Here is a 23,066-nt window from a genome sequence, read left to right on the forward strand (position 1 = left end):
TTTCTTCTCTGGGTATTGACGTGGTATTATTGTCAAGAGTCATTCTGGTCCGTTCTCAAATACCAACTTTTCAGAGATGCCTCCCTGTCAAAAATAGCAGCACCCCATCACTCTGTAAGGTTGTTTTCCTTTACTTCATCTTCAACACTTGGAAATCATATATATATGTTATAATATTGTTTCATTTGTGACAATAGAAGTTTCATGAAGCAGAGACTTTGGTTTGCTTCGTATCCCAGGTCTGCTGAGTGTGCCTTGTGAATAGTAGGTGCTCAATATGTATTTGTTGAATAAATGAGTAATTTCTTTTTTTTTTTTTATTATTTTTTTATTTATGATAGTCACAGAGAGAGAGAGAGAGAGAGAGAGAGAGGCAGAGACACAGGCAGAGGGAGAAGCAGGCTCCATGCACCGGGAGCCCGACGTGGGATTCGATCCCGAGTCTCCAGGATCGCGCCCTGGGCCAGAGGCAGGCGCCAAACCGCTACGCCACCCAGGGATCCCAAATGAGTAATTTCATATTCACAGTGCATTTCATATTCAGAGGCTTTGTGAGATTGGAAGGAAGATTTAGAGACAAGGTAACTGAGGCTCAGAGAGGTTTAGTAACTTGTCCAAAGCCACGTAGTCCCAGGGGCAGGGCAGCCAGGGCTGAGGCTAGAACAGCATCTTCCCAACTCTGTAGCTAAGTGTGGTTCCCTGTGAGCTTACAACAGACCTGGTGACCTGCAGTACTTGTTTGATGGCCTGGATTTCTCCTACAATATAGAGCAAGGAGGGTCACATCCACTTTTGATCCTTCTCTGAGGGAATGATGTGAACTTCTGACCACTGTTTCCTCTTCTGCAAATTGGAAGTAAATTGGTATCCCTGGGTGGCGTGGGGGTTTAGCGCCTGCCTTTGGTCCAGGGCTTGATCCTGGAGACCTGGGATTGAATCCCACGTCGGGCTCCCAGTGCATGGAGCCTGCTTCTCCCTCTGCCTGTGTCTCTGCCTCTCTCTCTCTCTGTGTGACTATCATAAATTAAAAAAAAAAAAAAAATGGAAGTAAATTCTCACAAGGGAGTTGTAAGTATTGTGAGACTAGTGAGTTAAAACCTATGAAGTGAGTAAAGGCTCTTATCATATATTTTAAAAGTCTATATGGTGTTGTGAACTAGAAAAAAAATCACCTACAAAGACATGTTTTCTAACTACTACTTATATTTTGTTGCTTTGCTGCCCACTTAAACTAAAGGTTACCATAGGCTTTCTTTAATTTGTTGTTCTGTTTGTACCCGGAAGCCCAGTCACAAGGCTTATTATTTTTTTTTAATCAGGAGATGAATGGGGGTGTCCGGATGGCTCAGCAGTTTATCGCCCGCCTTCGGCCCAGGTCGTGATCCTGGAGTCCCGGGATTGAGTCCCACATTGGGCTCCCTGCGTGGAGCCTGCTTCTCCCTCTGCCTGTATCTCTACTTCTCTCTGTGTGTCTCTCATGAATAAATAAATAAAATAAAATTAAAAAAAAAAAAGAATCTGGGGCAGCCCCGGTGGCTTAGCAGTTAAGTGCGGCCTTCAGAGCCTGATCCTGGAGACCTGGGATTGAGTCCCACGTCGGGCTCCCTGCATGGAGCTTGCTTCTCCCTCTGCCTGTGTCTCTGCCTCTCTCTCTCTCTCTCTCTTTCTGTCTCTCTGTGTCTCTCATGAATAAATAAACAAAATCTTTTAAGAAAAAAATCAGGAGATGAATGAATGCATGTATTTTGCACAAAAGTGTGACTAACGTCTCCTAATGATCCATTTGGAGTGATACACTACCTACCCTTAGGAGGAGGCTTTGAGTAACCTCTGCAGTGACCTCAGGGCTGGACATGGTGGGGATGCTTCCATTAGCTCTATACTCTCTGGAAAAGCCCCCATCATTGCATGCTCTTGGCCCGTGCAGGCTCCTGTGGTATGCAGGAGATTCCAGAAGTGCAGGGATGAGACCTGAATCGTATCATAGTGACTGGTGATGGCAGCTCTAATTTGCATTAGCTCTAACGAGCTGGTGTTGAAACCAGATGGCAGGATGCCAAGGAAGCCAAGGTCAGCTTACTTGGAAATAGCAAAGTGAGTCATGTAACCCAGGATTTGCACATACCCAGGACTACCTGACTCACCCTACCTCCAAGGGAACACATCCATGAGTACTGGTTAGGTGCCTGTGTCCAGGCTCTGTCCTGGTGGCGGGTGAGTGACAAAGGGAAGTGCAAGCCATAAGGAGCCCCTCATCTTGCTGGGGAGACAGAGAGGGAAAGAAAAATTCAAGGGAATAATCAAGCATGAAGTCAGCTCAGAGAAAAACAACCATCAGCTGGGGCAGGTGGAAGTGTAGGGGGGAGGCTCAGCCTAGGTGGAGTGAAGGCGAGAAAACAGCAGAGAAGCAGAAGCGAAGGGAGCAAGACGTCAGAGTGGCTTGGAACATGGACCTAGGGAACCGACTGCCTGGGTTTGAATACTGACATGCTGCTTTCTCGCCATGTGACCATGGGGAGATTACTTACTCTTTACAAGCCTGTGATTTCATAACTGAAAAATGGGAGAGTGTGATATTGTCAACTTTACCCATTCATTCAACAAACTGTTATATCATGTGCCAGGCATTGATTTAGATGCTGGCGATACAGTGACAGATGGGTTTTTACTCTTGCAGAGCTTGCTTCTGGTAGCAGAAGCAGACACAGTAAACAAGAAAATAACAGAAAGTGGTAAATGCCACATGCCACACAGAATGAAAACAGAGAAGTAAATGAGAGTGCCTGGGGAGTCCTTCCAATACGTGCCCAGAAAGGTCTCTCTGTGGATGGGATATGGTCTGGGGCCTGCCTGAGAACAAGGAGCCAAGCTACTGGAGGCGGGAGGGTATGTGTGTCTGTTTACGTGTGTCGAGGGTGCCAGGTGGGGAGTGCAAAGACTCAGGGCAGAAATGGCTTGGCATGCTCCAGGGTGGCCAGGTGACCCTTGTGGCCAGGTGGGGGGCAAGGGAACGAGTGTAGGGGATGAAGTGGGAGAGGTTGATAGGGCCAGATGGCTGAGCATGTATAATTTTCACACAGTGAAATGATTTCATTTCCAGTTCTGATCATTTCCAACAAATGCATATCAAGACCCAGAACATTTTAAATCACCCTAGAAAGTTATCTTCTGCTCCTTGCCACTCAAATGCCTCCCCCTCAGAAGCAACCACTGATCTACTTTGTATCACAATATATTCATTTTTGATACTCTAGAATTATTCATGTAAAGGATGCCACACAGTACATACTCTTATTTTTTCACTCAGTGTAGTTTTGAGATTCATGCATGTTAGATGCATCAGTGGTTAATTTCTTCTTATTGCTGAGAGGTATTCCACTGTATGGATATACAAGTTTGTTTATCCGTTCACCTGCTGTTAGGCATCTGGGCTGTTTCAGATGGATTCAGATAAGATTTGGGTTTTAAAGCATCCCCTTTCACTGCTTTGAGAAGAGTACAGTGTACAAGAGAAAAAAAGAGGGCTAGTTGAAGTTACTGCAGTGTAGGTGTAAGTGGGTGATGGCTTGCGTGTGGGTGATGACAGTGGAGAGGGTGAGAATAGCTAGTTTGGGGCAATATTATGAGTGTGAAGGCAACAGGACTTGATTTGTGGTGGGAGGTGGCAGTGAGAAAAAGACAGAAATGAACCTAATATCTAGGATTTTGGCTTGAGCAATGGAAAGGATGGAAACCTCTATTTACGAGGTTGGGCAGGACCACAAGAGAGGCAGCTTTAGAGTGGATGAGAATCAAGAGTCCTTTTCCTGGATGTGTTAAATTAGGTGTGTCTTTTAGTAGTTAAGTTTTGTTTTGATAATAAAATGAGATAATCCACTTGGCAGTTTGGTTTAGTATCTGGAATATGCTAAGTGCTCAAAAAAAATAGTAGCTACTATTACAGTTAAAAGTAACTGCTGATCTTAATAAAGAGACCAGCCAAATTGAAGAAAAAGGAAAAACAAATACACAAATCGGGGGAAAATAGGAACCTCTCTCTGGGTAAAGAAGAAACCTGTCGATAGAAAGTCTTGAGTTTCAGGTAGAACATTTTGGACTGAAGTCATTTAATAATAGCGAGTCATTGCACTTTAAGAAGGAGGAGACCCGAGATATTTTAGAGTGCCAGCGAAAAGTTTTAGGTTTTGGTTTTGGCTCCTTGCTCCTTTGCCAGCTGGGGTAACTCAGGCAAGCCACACCCCTTCTGCAAGCATCGAATTACTTGTCCTGTGGGGTTATTGGGAGGGGAAAATAAGATGATGTAGGCTAAAATTGCCTTGGAAAGTATTGGGCAGAAATGTTGGACATTGTTAGATGACATTTAGAGGCGAGTGATGTGTCCCATGCCTGTTAGATGGAGTGGGAGTGGGGATGTATTGAAAGTGAGAAGAAAGCTGTTTCTTCGAACTGGCTATACAAGGCCTGACCCAGGGCCACACCAGTGAGAATGGAGAAGGTGTAAATCTGGGAGAGATTTCGAAAGAAGAATCAGATGGCCTTGGGTGAGGGCAATGAATTCAGATATACTGAGCCTCAGGAGCTGGGAGAAAGGCGGATGCCATTGAAGGGAATAGGTTAGTTGCAAAGGGGTTCTGGGGTTTAGGGCAAGCTTCCTGGGCAGGGATGCCAGGTGTGGGCAGTTGGGAATGCAGGCTGGAGTTCTGCTTTGCAGGTTGGGCTGGTTATGTGGATTGGCGAGTCATCAGCCCGGATAATGACGGATATCATGAGAACGTGAGCTGTCCAAGGAAGCAACATATATGGTGCTGTTTATTTTGCTCATCCCAACTGACTTGGTACCAGAACAACAGACCGAAGAGTGAAAAATTCTGTCAGCTGGTTGTCTGGCCTGCTCAATGTCAGCCAAACAGTTTGACAAGTCTTTCCAGTGTTGAAGACTGAGCTGTCTGGGTTGGCAAGTTCACCGATAAACTCTGAGATTAATTCTGTGTATATTAGAAGAGATTCAGGGATTGTCTGGGATTTAGGATTCTGGGGCACCAAGTTTCTTGGTCTTGGTGTCATTCAGGACTTCTTGAGGCCCTTCCAGGGATGATGTGTGTTTGGGTGATGTGACTCAGATGTGAGGCAGGGTCTGGTCCCTCCCTAGGCCATTTGGTAGTGCTGGAGTCACTTAGCACCTTTTTAGATAATGCCTGAGGGTTGAGCTTTTGATTCCATCAGACCTCATTAATTAGCATAAAGAGGGAGGTTCCTGACTGAGCTCTAGTCCAGGCCTAGGCTGTCTTCCAGACAGCAAGGTCAGAAAGGTTTTTTGTAGATTTGATGTTGGAGTCATCTTGGAGAGCTTGGAAGAGCAGCATTTGAATTATACCCGGGTCATCTCCTCGTGGCATATTTTCCATTCTCCTCCTCTATCCTTGACCACTCTACAGTATTTGGTTTGTGACTTTCCAGACCAAAGTGGCACTGTTCATTAATGTCTTCAGAGATGTTTCTGCCTGAATTACCATGCTACTTATCTTCCCTTCCACTTCTGTTTTTACTTTCAATTCCAGGCAAATTTGTCTCCCGCCCCCACTCCTGCCTTCTCTTTTTCACTTAGGCCAAATACCCAGATTTTGGGGGCACCTGTCTGGCTCAGTTGGCTCAGTTGGTGGAGCATGTGACTGGGTGGGTCTCACCTGGGAACTTTTTTCTTAAAAAGATTTATTTATTTATTTATTTATTTATTTATTTATTTATTTATTCATTCATTCATTCATTCATTCATTCATTCATTCGAGACAGAGAATAAGAGAGAGAGACACAGGCAGAGGGAGAAACAGGCTCCATGCAGAGAGCCTGATGCAGGACTTGATCCCGGGACCCCAGGATCACGACCTGAGTCAAAGGCAGACACTCAACTGCTGAGCCACCCAGGTGTCCCGCTGGGAACTTTTTAGAACTGCAGCACCTTGGGCCCCACCCTAGATTTACTGAATCTGAATCTGCATTTTAAGATTTCCTAGGTGATCTGGAGGCAGATTAAAGTTTGAGAAGCACTGCTTCCAATCACAAGAACATTATTTATCCAAATTGCTTCCAAAGCAGTTCCCTTCCAAATTTATTGAGATCACAACAGCTTACGGGGACTTTCAGTGGTGGTGTTTTAAAATAGGATTAAGGGACCCCTGGGTGGCTCAGTGGTTTGGTGCCTGCCTTTGGTCCAGGGCGTGATCCTGGAGCCCTGGGATCGAGTCCCATGTTGGGCTCTGGGTGGAGCCTGCTTCTCTCTCTGCCTGAGTCTCTGCCTCTCTCTCTCTCTCTTTCTCTCTCATTAATAAATAAATTAAATCTTTTAAAAAAATAAAATAGGATTAAAAGATTCCTCCCCCCTCCCCCCAGAGTAACACATGCACACCGTTAACAGAATTCAGGCAGCTTGCTACAGTGACAAATGAGAATGTTGGTTCTCTCCCCTGTCTTCCTCCATCCTGGCTTTCACTCCCTTTCTGTCACCTCCAGAATGAGTCAGTCTCCCCCTCCCCTGCCGTCCAGAGGCTGCACCCTACAGTTTATACTACAATCCAAGGAGGGGAACTAGATTCATTGTATAGAAATCCATTTAGATTCCAGTTAGGGTCAAATGAAGCTGTGAACATGCCAGAAAGTTGGATGTCAGCAAGTCAAGGGTGTTGAATGAAGGAGCCCAAAAGAAGCACCAGCAGATAAGGCTGTATTATTAGCAAGTTTTAATTATTTCAAAGTTTCCATTCATTTTAAAAGCAGGGCAACCTACTTAATGACTTATTCCCATCATTTCCCTTTGGCCAAGACAAATTCTGACAGTGGAGGTCGTAGCCACCTAGACACTAACTTCTTTTGCTTTTTTAGATTAGAAAAGGACAAAGATGGAGGCCCCCATTTGCTGGTCCTTTTTTTTTTTTTTCCTTTCCCCCAAATGTAGCTTATTAAGCTTTTTTTTTTAATTTGTGAGGAGAAAACATACCTCAATTTTGGGATGAGTTTTGGTGAAACTTTGCAGAAGACCTGTATTTGAAGTGATAATTAGTAATTAGCACTTCTTGCCTTTTAATTTTTATATGTTTAAAGACTTATTTTAGTGAGGGGAGGGGCAGAGAAAGAGGGAGATGTAAGCCAACTCCACGGAGAATTTGGAGCTCAACACAGGGCTTGGTCTCATGACCCTGAGATCACCACCAAAGCTGACCTGAGCCAAAACCAAGAGTTGGACACTCAACCAACTGTGCCACCCAGGTGCCCCAGTTCTTGCCTTAAAAAAACTTTAGTGAGGAACACTTGGGTGGCTCAGTGGCTGAGCATCTGCCTTTGGCTCAAGTCATGATCCCAGGGTCCTAGGATTGAGTCCCATATTGGGCTCCCTGTGGGGAGCTTGCTTCTCCTTCTGCCTATGTCTCTGCCTCTCTCTCTGTGTCTCTCATGAATAAATAAATAAAACCTTTAAAAAAATAAATAAAATTTAAAAAACCTTAGTGAGATATAATTGGATGCCCCAAAAGTCTGTGGTTTTAAGTTGACGATTCAACGACTTTTAGGAAATTGAGTTTTAGATTTCTACCTCTCCCAAAAGATCCTTGCGTCCATTTGGTATCAGGCCTCTTTGCATTTTAGTCTCAGATTATTCAATCTACTTCTATGTCTATAGACGTGCCTTTTCTGGAATTCATATATATGGAATTATGCAGAATGGGACTGGCTTCTTAGGATAATGTTTTTGGGCTCATTCATATAGCATATAATCAGCATCTCATTCTTTTTTAATGCCAAATAACATTCCCCTGTGTGGATATGGCATGTTTTGTTTATGTATTCACAAGTTGATGGACATTTGGATGCTTTCCACCTTTTGGCTAACTGACATGAATAACACTGAGTGGACATCTGTGTGCAAATCTTTGCATGGATATATGTTTCATTTCTCTTGGACAGATACTTTGGAATGGGTTTGTGGGATCATGTGGTAAATTCATGTTTAACTTTTAAAAACATTTATTTTTTTTAAGTTGTGATAAAATACACATCACATAAAATTTACCATCTTAACCATTTTTAAGTTATACTTCATTAGTATTAAGAAACTCAGCGGGATAACTGAGTGGCTTGGTCAGTTAAGTGTCTGACTTTGGCTCAGGTCATGATCTCAGGGTCCTGGGATAGTCAGACTCCACGCTCAGTGAGAAGTCTGCTTGTCCTTCTGCCTGTATCCCCACTCGTGGACACTCAAATAAATAAAATCTTTAAAAAAAAGGAAAAGAAACTCATATTGTTGTGCAACTATCACTATCTACAAACTCATATCATCTTTCCAAACTGAAACTTTATACCTATTAAACAATAATTCTCATTCCTCCTTCCTTTCATCTCTTGGCAAGCATTACAATCCTACTGATTTTCTGTGATCTGTCTATGCTAGGTACCTCATACAAGTGGAACCATACAGTATTTTTCCTTTTGTGACTGGCTTATTTTACCTAACATACTGTCCTCAAGGCTCATCCATGTTGAAACACGTGTTAGAATTTCTTTTATTTTTTAAGGCTGAATAGTGTATTCTCTTGTATTCATATACTACAGTTTATCCATTTTCTGTCAGTGGACACTTGGGTTGCTTCTACCTTTTGGTTTTTATAAATGTTTTTGTGAACTAGGGTTATGAACTTAAATATTTAAGTTCCTGCTTTCAATTCTTTTGGGTATATTCCCAGAAGTGGAATTGCTAGATCATATGGTAATTCTATTTTTAATATTCTGAGGAACTGTCATAACTTTTTCATAGTGCCTGACCAATTTTCCTTTCCACCAATAATGCACAAAGGTTCCTGTTTCTCTACATCCTCACCAACACTTGTTGTTTTCTGTGTTTGTGATAATAGCTGTCCTAATGAGTATGAGGGGATATCTCACTGTGGTTTGGATTTGCATTTTCCTAGTGATTAGTGATTTTGAGTATCTTTTTATGTATTTATTTGATTATTTGTATGTCTTTGGAGAAATGTCTATTCATATCTTTTGCCCATTTTTTAAAAATTGGGTTGTATGTTATTTTGTTGCGGAGGTGTAGGAGTTCTTTATATAGTCTGAATATTAACCCCTTACCAGGTATTTGATTGGCAGCGTTTTTTTTTTTTTTTTTTTTTTTTTTTAATTCTGTGAGTTGTGTTCTATTGATTGTATTCTTTGATGCACAGAAGTTTTTAATTTTGGCTAAATCCAGTTTATTTTTTTTCTGTTGCATGTATTTTCAGTGTCCTATCAAGAAATCATTGCCAAATTTCAATGTCATGAAGCTCTTCCTGTTTTCTTTTAAGAATTCTATAGTTTTAGGTTTTAGACTTAAGTCCTTGATGGATTTGGAGTTTATTTTTGTGTATGGTATGAGTCTGGGGTTGAACCACTTCGTTCTTTTGCAAGTGAGTATCTGGTTTTTCTAACGGCATTTGTTGAAAAAACTGTCCTTTCCTCATTCAATGGTCTTGGAAAATCACTTGATTTTTATGTGAAGGTTTATTTTTGGGCTCTCTATTCTATTCCATTGGTCTATGTTTAACTTTTTACAAAACCACCAAACTCTTTTTGACTTTGGCTATTATTTTACATCCTCTCCAACAGTGTTTGAAGTTTCCCATTTCTCTACATCCTTGTCAACATTTATTATTATCTGACAGATTATATGGCTATTGATTATAGCCATCCTCGAGCCATTGTATCTTGTAATGATTTTGGTGTTGACTTTTAAACATTCTACTTTTGTCTAACATGGGGCAGAGAGGTAGTTAAATAGAGTGAAGACCTCCACACACAACCACGGGACTCCAGTTAACGGCCTGAATATACTCAAGGCTTCTTGCAGAAGAAGACTGAAAAAGTTCAGGCAAATCTCTTAACATCTTAGAGCCTCAGCTTCCTATTCTGAATAATGAATACCTTCCTCATACAGGATAAGAACAAGTGTACAAGTGTTTTTCTCACTTGAGGGGCTTAATAAATGTTGGATTCACAGTTTTACTCCATAAATTTCCCTTCAGTGTGTTCTTGCTGTGGGACATCCCTGTCACTGGGTTAAGTTTTCCAGCAAATAGGACTTCCCAGCGTTTTAAGCATGACTGAATCCTGTGAGTCAGCTTGGCTGTCTTTCTCTTGTTCCTCTGGATGTCACCCAAATATCTTCACACCCATCTCATCGACACTGAGTGAACTGTAAGCACCCTGCTCCCTCATCTGTCATCTGAGCCATGATTGCCTGTTTATCCAGTTCAGTTTCTTCCTCATCCTCTGTCCTGGCTTCTGCACACTACAACAAGGGCTGTTGCCATTTAACCCTGGATTCTATTGGGGCAAACCCATTCTTATCCCGGGCCTGCTGGAGCAATCCAGTGGCCTTTGCTTCTTTCTTGGTTCTCCCATGTCTGCAGAGACGTGCTCCTGGGGGAGATGAAGTCATCGGGGCAGCTTTCCCCTCTTTGTGCCCAGGTTGCTAGCTGCTGCAGTAATTGGCTTGGCAGCGCTCTCCCTAAAAGGTTGTCCTTCAGCTGGTACTTTGTTAAAGCTGCAAGGCCAATCCCCTTGGGAGTTCCTGTAGCTAGCAGCTGTCTTGCCTAATTAAGGAGAGATGGGAAAGGTGTTTTGAAGGAAAACCTCTTATCTGGAAGAACAGGGCTGGGCCTGCACTTCTGGAAAGGAGATAGATGATAGATATAAAGGCCAAGGCAGAGGGCATGGGGGCTGTGGCTTGGATCACGTGGCAGAAGGTGCTTTGCTGGCAGTCAAGGATACTGGCATTGAATGTTTTGTAAAGGACAAAACATTAGCATGTCCTCTTTAGTAAATTGGGCAAGAAGTCCCACACTTATTAAAAGTTTTGTGCACTTAGATTTCCAAGTGTCCCATGGTGAATGTACACATGTAGGAAGTACTTTGTATATCCTACCAAAAAAAAAAAAAAAAAAATCCTGAAACAAGTGAGCCAAGCTCAAGGAATTTCCAGATAATCTCAGAGAGGTATAACCTGAACTACTTAGATCCACTTAGGAAATGTTGGGACTATTCTAGGCATAAGCTGTTAGGGTCCATAGCAAATACTTGGGTTTTGGAGGATAGATTCCTCTTAAACTCTAGTGCAGTGATGTCCAATAGAAATAGAATATGAGCTACATATGTAACTCAGCATTTTCTAGTAGCTACATGTAATAGTTTCCTAGGACTGCTGTGACAAATTATCACCAACAAGGTGAGTTTTAAGCAACAGAAACTTGCCTTATTCACAGTGTTGGAGGCCAGTGGTCTGAAATCAAGATATCAGCAGGGCCATACTTCCTCCGAAGGCTCTCAGAAGAATCCTTTCTTGCCTCCTGCAGTCATTGGCATTCCTTGATGTATAGATGCATAAGTCCAGTGTTTGCCTCTGTCTTCACTTGGCCTGTGTGTATGACTTGGTTCAAATCTCTCTCTCCTTTCTTTTATAAAAGCACCAATTATTGGTTTTAGGGCCCAGATTAAGTCTCGGGTAATTTCATCTCCATATCCTTAAGTAAATCGTATCTACAAAAAAATCATATCTATTTTCAAAAAGAGCCTATCTAGGGTTCCAATGAACATGCACTTAGGGGAACACTGTTCAACCCACCCCAACACATTAAAAAAGGAGAAAGAAAAACCAACCATTGAATTTTATTAATTCTAATACATTCTTTAACCTAATATTTCCACAATATCATTATCATGTAATCAATAGAAAATAATTCTTAGATATTTTAACATTCTTTTGTTTTTGACACTAAGCCTTTGGAATCTGGTGTTTATTTTACACTTAACAAAGCATCTCACCTTGGACCTGCTACCTTTTGAAGACAGGATACCCATTTGTGACTGGCTGCCACATACTGGCCAGCACAGTGGCAGTGCCGTGGGGCTGACAAAACGTTTATACTTTTCAGTGTTTTGCCTGTGTTTTCTTCCTCTCTCCTTTGCGCTCTCTGTCCTTTTATCTTCTTATTAGTTTTCAGGGAATTTCTATTTATTTGGAGAAAGTCTCAGTTGTTCCGAACAAAGGAAATAAAAGTCTACATTGTGAAAGCTACTGGGATCCCAGGACTCAGCGGGGGAAGCAAAGTGAGCCAGTTCTGAAAGAAAAGTCCTTTATTCAGTTACATTTTTAAGTGTTTATTGTTCGTTGAATTCATTAAGCACTTCTATGGCAAGTAGCTTATTAAACAAGTGTGGTTAATATTTGGGATGTAACGTTTTTTATTAGGAAAGGCAATATAAGTCTTTATTATTCGACAGTCTCTCTGCCATGAGATCTGTGACCCATTTTCAGCCCCCCATGAACACAGCCATTCTTCTCTTGTCATGTTAAGACAAGAAGGGGAATAAACTTTTTTCTTTCTGGGCTGATGACTCTAAGTCTGTTGCAATAGTGAAGTTAAGATTTATATCTCTAGGAAATCTATATTGTCTTCTCCAAGAATTGCAGGCTTGTTACATTTTGGCTTGGACCTCAGTAAAGGGTTTTATAAGCAACCCCACGGGGAAAAAAATTTGGATCTTTGAATTCTTAAATGTGGTTTGTGATAAGGATGTGGTTTCTACCCTTCCTCCCCCACAACTGATTTATACTGAGCCTGTTACTGTTGTTGGAATTTTTCTGGAATTACGATCTCTTCTCAGATGAATTAATGTTAAAGAAAATTAACAACCCATGAATATGAATACCGTAGAGAAGAATATAAAGTACAATGTGATTGTCTCTCTTCCTCTTCCCGTAAGTCTATATGTCTCATTTCTCTGTATATCCAAATACATATATTTTTAAATTGCCTATTCACTTATTTTTTAAATAAGAGATATTGGATTATGCTTTGTATTGTTCTATAGTTTGCTTTTTCAGCCTTTTACTAGGACCTAGAGAGGTTCCAAGCCTACCCAGCCATATGGATAAAAGTGGCAAAATAGTCTGTAGTACAAATCTCTATAGTTTAATAAATTATTTTATTGATCACATTTTACCCGATGTATATTTTTCTTTTGCTCTAATAAATGGTATACAAATATTGAGCACATGTGAGTATTTCTGTAGGAAAACTTCCAAGTAGTGCAGTTGGGCCAAAGAGCCATGAACATTGCAGTTTGGTTTCTGAAAGGCTGTACCAGTGTCTCTTCCCACACATGATATATGAGAGGGTGTGTGTTTCCTCACATCTTGGTCACCTTTAGGTATCAGCATCAACCTTTTATTTATTTATTTTTGCCAATTTAATTAGTCTGAGAATATATGCACAGGGCCTTTAATTTTTCATTTCTTCATTACTAGTTACTTTGACCAATTTTTATAGGTTTATTGGCCATTAGTATTCATCTCCTCAAAGATTTTTCCTAAGTATTTGATGGCTTTTGCTATTAGGATGATTTTTTTCCTGTTACGTTTACCAGGGGTTGATATATATTGCTGATATAAAGAAAATTTGCTGAGTTTTATATGTTGATCTTATTATCCAGCCAATTTATTGCTTTCTTTATAAAGGTTTTGATAATCTCTAAGAATTGTATAGCAATTTTTATAGTTTTTGTGTACTTCCGGGACAGTGTTGAACAGTAGACGTAATGAGAGCTTCTTTGTTTTGGTAACTTTAATAGGAACGTGTGTCTATTTAGTATAATGTTTGTTTTCAAGTTAAGATAATTTTTTTCTATGGCAAATTTGCTATTTTTGAAAATCAGAAATTGATCAGCTTTTTTGACATCAATTGTAATTGTTTTTTCTTAATTTGTTAAAATAATTTGTTTAAAATGATTATCTGTGCATTCTTGTAATAAACTTTACTTAGTTATTATGTGCCAGTTAAAATACATGACTTTAATTTTGTACTGTTGGATTTAATTTGCAGATATTTTATTTTAGTTTTCTTTTTTTGTTGTGATATTGGGCTAGTGACCTTTTCAGTGTTTTTGCTATCTTTGTTTTTGTGTCAGGGTTATACTGGATCCATAGAATGACAAGAATTTTTCATCTTTGTCTAATGCTCTGAAACAATTTACAGTTCAAAGGAATAATGTGGTCCCCTGCTGTCCACAATGGTAGCCACTAGCCACAGATGACCATGGAGCACCTGATACATGACTAGTCTGAATTGAAATGTGCTGTCATGTATGCCTTGGATTTTGAAGACTTAGTGTAAAAAATATGTAAAATGTTTTATTAGTAATGTTTTATTCTTTTTTTTAATTTTTAAATTCTTATTACATGTCTAAATGGTAATATTTTAGATGTGTTATATTAAATAATTTTATTACTTAAATTAAATTTACTGTTTTAACTTTTTAAAATGTGGCTACTAAAAAAATTAAAAATTTTATATGTGGTTCACATGGTATTTATTTTGGATCATTCTTGAGAGTTAACTGAAACTTAACTATATAAACATCTGATCCTGGGCCTTTTTTAGATCTTTACCTTTTCATTATCTTCTTCTAGGGTTGTCAGAAAACTTTACTACCAGTTAAATCAGGTTTGATAATTTATATTTTCCTAGTAGTAACTTGTTTCATCTAGTTTTACATATTTATTGATGTAAAGTTCTACAGAGTACTTACTTTATTTTTATAGCTTTTTAAATTTATTCATTTGAGAGAGAGAGAGAGACAGAGACAGAGGGTGTAAGCAGGGAGAGAGGCGGAGGGAAAGGGAGAAGTAGACTCCATACTGAGCTGAGAGCCCAACGCTGGCTGGATCCTAGGACCTGGAGATCATGACCTGAGCTGAAGGTGGATGCTCAACCATCTGAGCCATCCAGGCACCCCTATAGTACTTATTTTAGTTATAAATAAATAAATATTTGTAGTTTTGTCTCCTTTCTCACTGTTCTCCCCCCCCCCGCCTTCATTAGAATTATCAAGTTTATTTTTAAATTTTTATTTTATTTTTATTTTTTTAAAGATTTTATTTATTCATTCATGAGAGACCGAGAGAGAGAAAGAGGGAGAGAGAGGGGCAAGAGACATAGGCAAAGGGAGAAGCAGGCTCCCTGCAGGGAACCCGACATGGGACTCAGTCCCGGGACCCCCAGGATCATGCCCTGAGTCAAAGGCAGATGCTCAACCACTGAGCCACCCAGGTGCCCCAAGAGTTTATTTTAATGGTCTTTTCAAAAATCAATAATTTATTATACTGGTTAGGTATGTGATTTTGTTATTGATTCCCCCCCCCCCCCTTTTTTTTAACATAGTTCCTTTTGTCAATTTTTCTTGAGTTTGTTACTTTTTTTCTAGATTATTGAATTGAATGAATAGTTGGTTTATTTTTAATCTTCGTTTTCCCCATAAATGCATTTAGGGATGTATGGTTCTCTTTAAAGTGTTGCCTTGACCATACCCCATAGGTTTTGATATATTGTATTCTTACTAGGTGATTGTGTATATGTAATCTGGCCATCTCTTTCTCTTCACCTCTGCTTTGTTATAAAAATGTCCACCAAGGGGATCCCTGGGTGGCGCAGCAGTTTGGCACCTGCCTTTGGCCCAGGGCACGATCCTGGAGACCCGGGATCGAATCCCACATCGGGCTCCCGGTGCATGGAGCCTGCTTCTCCCTCTGCCTGTGTCTCTGCCTTTCTCTCTCTCTCTCTCTGTGTGACTATCATAAATAAAAAAAAAAAAAAAAAAAAAAATGTCCACCAAGATCACCCAGTGAGCCTTTGAGTAACTTCCCACTGCTCTCACCTATAGTGGAAATGGAGCTGATTTATTCTTTAAGGAGCATAACTTTTTAGGTAAATTGTAAGCTGTCCTGTCTTTTGTTAGGTAAGAGCTATAGCCTCTTTCATAGTAATTGGGGCCAGTATCCTCAAACTGCTTCCATTGGTTGCATCCTCAAGTCCTTTCTTTAAGGTATTAATTGTCATAATTCATCATGACCTCACCATTCACCTAACAGAGTACTCCTAGCATATTATCATTATTACTACCATTTATTCAGTATCTACCCACATTAATTGCTTAAGACCCCAACAGTCTTGTGAAATAGGTATTTTATTTTTTATTTTATTTTATTTTATTTTATTTTTTTATTTTTTTTGAAATAGGTATTTTAAAACCTAGATTTATAGATTAGGAAGCTTGGAGAAGTTAAGTGATTCACCTAAGTTCACCTAGTGATTGTTGGAGATTTGAAACTGTATTTCTGAAACTACAAGTCCTTTCCTCTTGACCACAGCAACTGTGCTGTATACTATCACCTGAGGCTTTTCTACCAACTTCAAACTAAGCTGAAACATTTTGCTGTCCCAGTTTTGCCTGTGTTCCTTCTCCTGTTGCTGCTGTGGGTTGGTTGAGGGCAGGGTGTTGAGGGGCAGTGGAGAAAGCGAAAGAGCCCTTGCAAGAGTGCACAGAAAGAACTCTTTCCCAGAGTTGGCGGCCGATCTCTTGTATGAGGGCGGATAGCTTCAAACTTCATATTTTTCCACCGGCCCCTTTTCTCTATCCCTGGCCTCTTTGCTCCTCCACAGTCTAAGGAAGGCAGTAGAGCCTGCAAGAACGTTCTAGTTCATAGATTTTGCTGCAGGAAGATCTTGTCTCTTTCCACGCGACTATCTGGGAAAATTTCCAGGAATCTATTTGCTGAGCAGAGCTTCAGGAGGCACAAGTATTCACCTATTTGATTCAGTATCAAAATCTTATCTCTCCTAGGCCACTGGTTCTCAGCCTTTGGTTTTTAATTTAGGCTGAATTTTTAAGATAAGTGTCATGACTAAAAAAAGCAAGGGACAAGCAGACAGGCTCTAAAAAAGAAAAAGTAATTTTATATTTGTTTATACTGATGATTTTAGAATTTTAAACTATACATGTTCTTTTATCCCCTTCGTAAAAATCTTAGAAAATTCTGACACAGAGAAGTTGTTAACCTGCCTCTTTTTTCCTCTATCACCCGGCTTCAGGGCAGTACCACTGGTCTCAAATTACATAAACATGTTTTGGAGAGCGCAGGCACCTACATATTTAACTTGACAGGAGGTGAGGAATAAGAAGTATGCTCCCAAGCACACATATTCTGTTCTGAAATGAACTGTTCTTCCCCTCCTCTCATCCCATTTGAAGGGCTCCTTGTCTGTAGAGATCTTCCTGACATGCTCTAGTTAGGGTGTGTGTGTTTGTGTTTAAGATGTTATTTTTAAGTAATCTCCACATCCAGGGTGGGGTTTGAACTCACAACCCCAAGATCAAGGGTTGCATGCTCTACTAACTGAGTCAGCCAGATGCTCCAAGTGAGCATTTTTTTCATGGATCCATTACTAGTAACTCTTCCTTTTAGATCAGAGATGCTCAACTTTGTCTACACATGGGAATCAATGTGCTTCAATCAGCTTAAAATATTGATGCCTGGGATCTATCTACAGAGATCTTGATTTAATTAGTCTGGGGTCAATTGTGGGTATCAGGCCTAATGGAGCTCCCCAGTAATTCTAATATGCCTCAAAGGTTGAGAACCACTGTATAGATTATTTTTCTTCTTCTTCTTCCTCCTCTTCCTCCTCTTCTTCCTCCTTCCTTTCCTCCTCCTCCTCCTCCTCCTCCTCCTTCTTCTTCCTCCTCCTCCTCCTCCTCCTCCTCCTCCTCCTCCTCCTCCTTCTCCTTCTTCGTCTTCTTTTGAGAGAAAGAACTCATGCACAGGGCAGAGGGAGAGAATCCTAAGCAGGTTCCATGCTCAGCATAGAGCCTTATGTGGGGCTTGATCCCTAGACCCTATGATCATGACCTGAGCCAAAAGCAAGAGTCGGATACTTACCTGACTGAGCCACCCAGCCGCCCCTAGATTTTTATTTCTGCAGAAATTTGTTGTGTCTGAGGTAACTGGTCCTATGATTGACATGTAGTAGGCTCTCAGTGTTTGAAGAAGAAATAAATAGTGCATTAGAGAGTGGGAAGAGTTCACTTTGCCTCTGCATTCTTCTCGCCCAGCCTCCAAATGCAGAGAAAACATTCCCCGTTAGCATTGTCTTCTGAGATAATTCATTCCTAACAGTGTCTTAAGTGAAAAGCTATGGTACGATCCCATGGATTTCAACCCCAAGCACAATATGGAGAGATTTCTTACCCATAGACTCGTACCTTTGAACCACAAAGTGGTGTTTTGTTTTCAAAGTTGATGGCTCTTGCAGAGGTGGAGTACATAGGCCAACAATGCTTCTTGATTGATTCAGGGCAAGTTGGCTTCTCAAGCTTCCTTGTAATGAGGAACTTCATGTCTCACTGGGTCACTGTCTGAGAATCTGGAGTTATAAATGCTGGCTGTGAGTAGTTTTATTCTGGCCCATACAGACCTAGGCTATGATTGCTAATGTGCCCAGATGCAAAATCTATCACTTTTGTAAGAAGTTAATGTGGTTACCTAGGTGAATGAGGACATAATCCCAGATTACATAATTCCTGGGGTTTTGAACTGAAGTTATTACCCACTGGATCTCTAGCCCTAAAGTTAATCTTGGGCCTTAGTAAGTGATGATACTCTTAACTAGACAACTTGGCATATTTATGGTAATTCCAGGGAATCCTGTGTTCTCTTGGTGGGCCTTGACTAAGATATCAGAGTTGCTTTCCATCTAGATATCAAAGGGATTTATAAATTCTGGAATGTATGATTAATTATTGTGCTTCCCTGTGTATCAGAATGCGTAGTTGGTCCTGGATTAGAAATTAAAAATGAAAGGAATGGGGGATCCCTGGGTGGCTCAGCGGTTTAGTGCCTGCCTTTGGCCCAGGGCGTGATCCTGGAGTCCCGGGATCGAGTCCCACGTTGGGCTCCTGGCATGGAGCCTGCTTCTCCCTCCTCCTGTGTCTCTGCCTCTCTCTCTCTCTATGTCTATCACAAATAAATAAATAAATAAATAAATAAATAAATAAATAAATCAATCTTCAAAAAAAAGGGAGTAGGATGATTTGCTACTATAAGTTAGTGACAGAAAAATGGATGCCTCTGCGAGTAATGCTGAAGGAAAAGAGAAAATGAGGAGTCTATACAAATGAGGAAAGGAGAAAAATCAAAGAAAGAAATGAGTTTGGAAACATCTGGCCTTGTGTCCTGGTATTCTCTTCCTATCCCTGTTTCAAGACTAGAGGGTCCTGTTGGGTAAGGAGAGATGATAGTTCAAGTAACCAAGTTAAAGTCCTTCTAATTGCCTGTGAGGCCTTGTAGAATTCCTCCTACTTCCAACTCAGCTCTTTCTTTTGCTCATTTTGCTCTTGCCATGCTGGCCTTTGCCCTCCATTGAGCAAGCCCACCACTCTTGACTTTGCATTGGCTGTTCTGCTTGTCTGGGATGTTCTTCCACCATATATCTGATGGTCAACTCCCTTTGCTCCTTCAAGTCTTTGCTATATTGCCACTTTCTCATAAAGGCCTACTTAAAATTGCAGATTCTACCCTCTTTCCCCTCAGATTTCCCCAGATTCTACTTTCCCCTCAGCCCCCACTTTACACATCTCTTCATCTTTCTTTCCCTGGCACTGTCACTTTCTAATATGCTATGTAATTTGTTAAATTTGTGTTGCCTATTTTCCCCAATCCATCACCACCCCAAGGGCAGGGTCTTTATTTGTTCCTTTCTATACCTAGCAAAAGTACCTGGCACAGAGTAGGCCCTCAATACATACTGTTAAATGAAATGATTCAATATTCATTGTAGTTCTTTGGCTTGGAAATTAGTTCTACAGACTCAAAGGTTTTGGGCCATTGCTGTTTCTCCTTCTAGGTTTGTCCGACTGTATTTAATTGATTTGTTGGGACTGTTGTCATCATTTTTCTTTCTTTTACCAAAGGCTTTTGTGGAAGGGGGTAGCTGAATCAGACCAACTACTCAGAAAATCCAGAGGCTGTGGGAGTCCCTTGAAGAAGATAGGCCACTGTTAGGAGAAGAGTGGTCCATAGTAGGGGTGGTTTCTTCCATCCCTACAAAGGTTATAGGGATGCTTTCTTGGATGCAAGTTCTCATGAGAGTCCTTCTCAAAAACATGGCCCTTGAGAGCTTTCTGATTTCTAAAGAAGTGAATGGCTCATCCTTTGAAGTAGGGAATTTCAAGGTCCCGCTCAGCTTAGTTAACTGAGCAGTGGTGTTAGCAGTCAGGTCCTGCCTGATGCCTGGCCAAACCGAAGAGGGTCACTTGAACTACTCATTGGGGCTTGTGCTACTAAGTTGCTGTTTTTGTTCTTGCCTTCTCCATCCTCACTATGATAAAATGTGAGAAGCAGTCAGGTTGGGCTTGCCAGCATTTGCAGGGCCTACTGAAAAGGACTTATCTTCAAAAGCATAGGGACTTATCTTCAGAAACATATTTTCCTTCTTTCACCTGCCATCTTGCCTTTGCCAATTATTTATTCTTTCTTTTCTCACTCTTCTAGATGTATACACTTTTCAGAAACTGTCCCTGTCTTGGAGAATTTTCTGCATGAGGTTAAAGTAGCAGCTATCCTGTCATTTTCTATACATAAGACTTTTACTAACTTCAGCCATCTGCAATGGGGTTTGGAGACTGGGAAGGGTAAGAAGCAGGAAGAGAACACCTGTGATCAAAGATCTAACTCAAAACCAAAGCACAAAAATCTGTGCCATTTGTTTTGTTAGACCAGTGCTATTCAGGAGAAGTAGCATGTGAACTGCATATGTAATTTTAAATGTTCAGTAGCCCCATTAAAAAAGTAAAAATGAACAGGTCAAATGAATTTTAATATCTTTTATTTAACTCTATGCATCTAAAATATTAATGTTTTAGCATGTAACCAATGTGAAATTAATGTTTCAACATGTAACCAATTTGTTTTTACATTACCCTTCTACATCTGATATTTTATATCTGCAGCATATTTCAGTTTGGACTGGCTATATATCATGTGCTTAACAGCCAATTGCAGCTCGTGGTTACTATATTGGACAGTGTACACAGAAAGCTCTTACCCACAGTCAGCTATGTTACATGTTATTTTTATGATTGAAAATAGTTGATATCAAAAAAAAATAGTTGATATCTTTCTGCCCTCCACTTTATAACCCAAGTCACCACAAAAAGGCTAAAACATAAACCATATTCAGTGTTCTCAGAAAAGGTAGGGAAATGTGAAGAGTAGGGAAGATTTCTGGTAAGCGTTGCTAAAATAATACATACTGGTGTTCTAGTACAAGGAACCTGAGAAGTATCCTAGATGGAAACCCCAGACTGCACTGTGAGGCCCTCTCCATTTCTAAAACTGGGAGCCTACTAAGGACCCGGAGGAGCCAGCAAATGTGGCTTTAGCTGGGTGTGTCCCTCCTCGTGTCCCTGAGATTGCTAACTTCCCCAGTTTGGCGAGTTTCCCTTCTGGTCCATGGGGCAGAGTTGCAGCTGGGGCCTTCAAGTGCTAAAGGCTCAGTAATGGCCGAGGCCCCAGCTGTGTTCCAGGGACATCAGGACAGTCTGGCTTGTCACCTTGGCAAGCTTTATGGATGGACTCTCTTGGAACTCACCACTCCAAGGACATTTGCTTGGGGGCAATGGTAGTAAAGGGCACGGGGTGGCTGTGTAAGCTGCAGTTCTCGGATTCCAGCCAGCAGAAAGGAAACCAACAAAAAGACATTAAAAACTGAAATGTCTAGATCAAACAGCCTCTTTGCCTTTTTCTCTGTTTTTGTTTCTTGTGCGTATGTAGGAAATTAGTCAGGAATGGGGAGGGGAGCTGTCTTATAACTAGTGTGTATTGATCTTGGGTAAAGCATTGAGCCCATTGCTGGCTGTTACCTAATTTTCTCTCTATTCCTTTTTCAGGCCGAGGAGTCTTGTAAATGTAATGGCTGGAAAAATCCCAACCCTTCTCCCACTCCCCCCAGAGCTGATCTGCAGCAAATAATCGTCAGTCTAACAGAATCCTGCCGGAGTTGTAGCCATGCCCTAGGTGAGTTCCTAAATCTTCAAGGGAACTTTAATGTTGCCTGAAAGTTCTAACTTGCTGAATTCTGTGTGTTAGCCAAACTTGCATGCTATTTACCTCTAAGCGAGGCAGTAACAAAAGAGTCTATTTAGTCTCATGAATTTACTTATGGGAGACAAGCCCTGCACTGTTTGCACTGACTCCTTATCCATCTCTTCCCCTTTTCCCTAAGAGCTGGCTTCGACTGGGGGATTGCCAGATAAGATGAAACAGGTCAACTGAGCTAGAATGAAGTGTAACACGTCCTGATTCATTCTGATGGGGGCCTGAGGGTCTTTCATCTCCAGGGTAGAAAGCTCAACCAACTGGTTCTTTGTCTAATTGTTACTACTATTATTATTATTTTATTTTCTGATTCCCTGAACTTTCTGGAAGTGCTACATTTTATCTTTATATTCTTTAGTTTCCTGCTTCTGGTAGCTCTTTCTTCATTGGGGTTGTGCTTGGTGAATGTTTACTTGTGTTTTCCCTTTCAACCTTCTTATCTCTATCCCTGCAAGATAATCATTGTCAGTTTGGCAAGATAGACTGCCAGAGTTACTCAATGGGACTGTGCTAATATGTTCTTGTCCTGATACAAGTTTTAAGATAAAATTTTTAAAATTGTCTTTGGTTAGAGTAGATAAAAGTTAACGGGTAGCTTTCCCTAGATATTAAAATTCTAGTTCATACAGGATCATCTTGGCATATTATACTTACTTTTCCACCTTTAGTTATCTAGTCTCCTATAGAACATCTCTGTCCTGTTTACTGTCCAGTATTGCTCCATGTAGAACATTCTCAATGAAGTGGCTTTTCCCCCTCACCCTTTCTAAGTCGGTGCCTTCTTTTGACATCATCTCTCAATCTTCCTGGTGATATCAAATGATACAGCATCAGGCTTCAAGGTAGCATGGTGTCAGGCCAAGTCTGAATTAATTTTATTTTGTACTCAGCTGGAGAGTATTTCAATACTTATAGAGCAAAAAAGTAGATAATGTGATCTTCCCTGGAAGTTACTGCACTAGACTTTCTGAGAAAGGAAATCGAGAACCGTGATCTCTCAAAAGAAATAAACACACTAATAATTACATCGTTGTATAACTGGTGTCTAAAA

General features: G+C 40.7%; 1 protein-coding gene across 5 annotated transcripts in view; it reads left to right on the top strand.

Annotated features, from left to right (window-relative positions):
- The window catches only part of KAT2B (lysine acetyltransferase 2B), a 99,993-nt gene that overhangs the window by 9,932 nt on the left and 66,995 nt on the right, over positions 1–23,066 (top strand). For 2 of the 5 annotated variants that reach the window (XM_077865354.1, XM_077865358.1), the window contains one exon: positions 21,808–21,934. In XM_077865354.1, the coding sequence (XP_077721480.1) occupies positions 21,808–21,934 (127 nt within the window). Of the gene's footprint in view, positions 1–2,721; positions 2,887–11,762; positions 12,785–21,473; positions 21,540–21,807; positions 21,935–23,066 lie in introns of those variants that run through there. The other 3 variants (XM_077865355.1, XM_077865356.1, XM_077865357.1) reach the window with 3 other exon arrangements.

Source organism: Canis aureus, chromosome 22, assembly GCF_053574225.1.
Source record: "Canis aureus isolate CA01 chromosome 22, VMU_Caureus_v.1.0, whole genome shotgun sequence".
Classification (NCBI taxonomy): domain Eukaryota; kingdom Metazoa; phylum Chordata; class Mammalia; order Carnivora; family Canidae; genus Canis; species Canis aureus.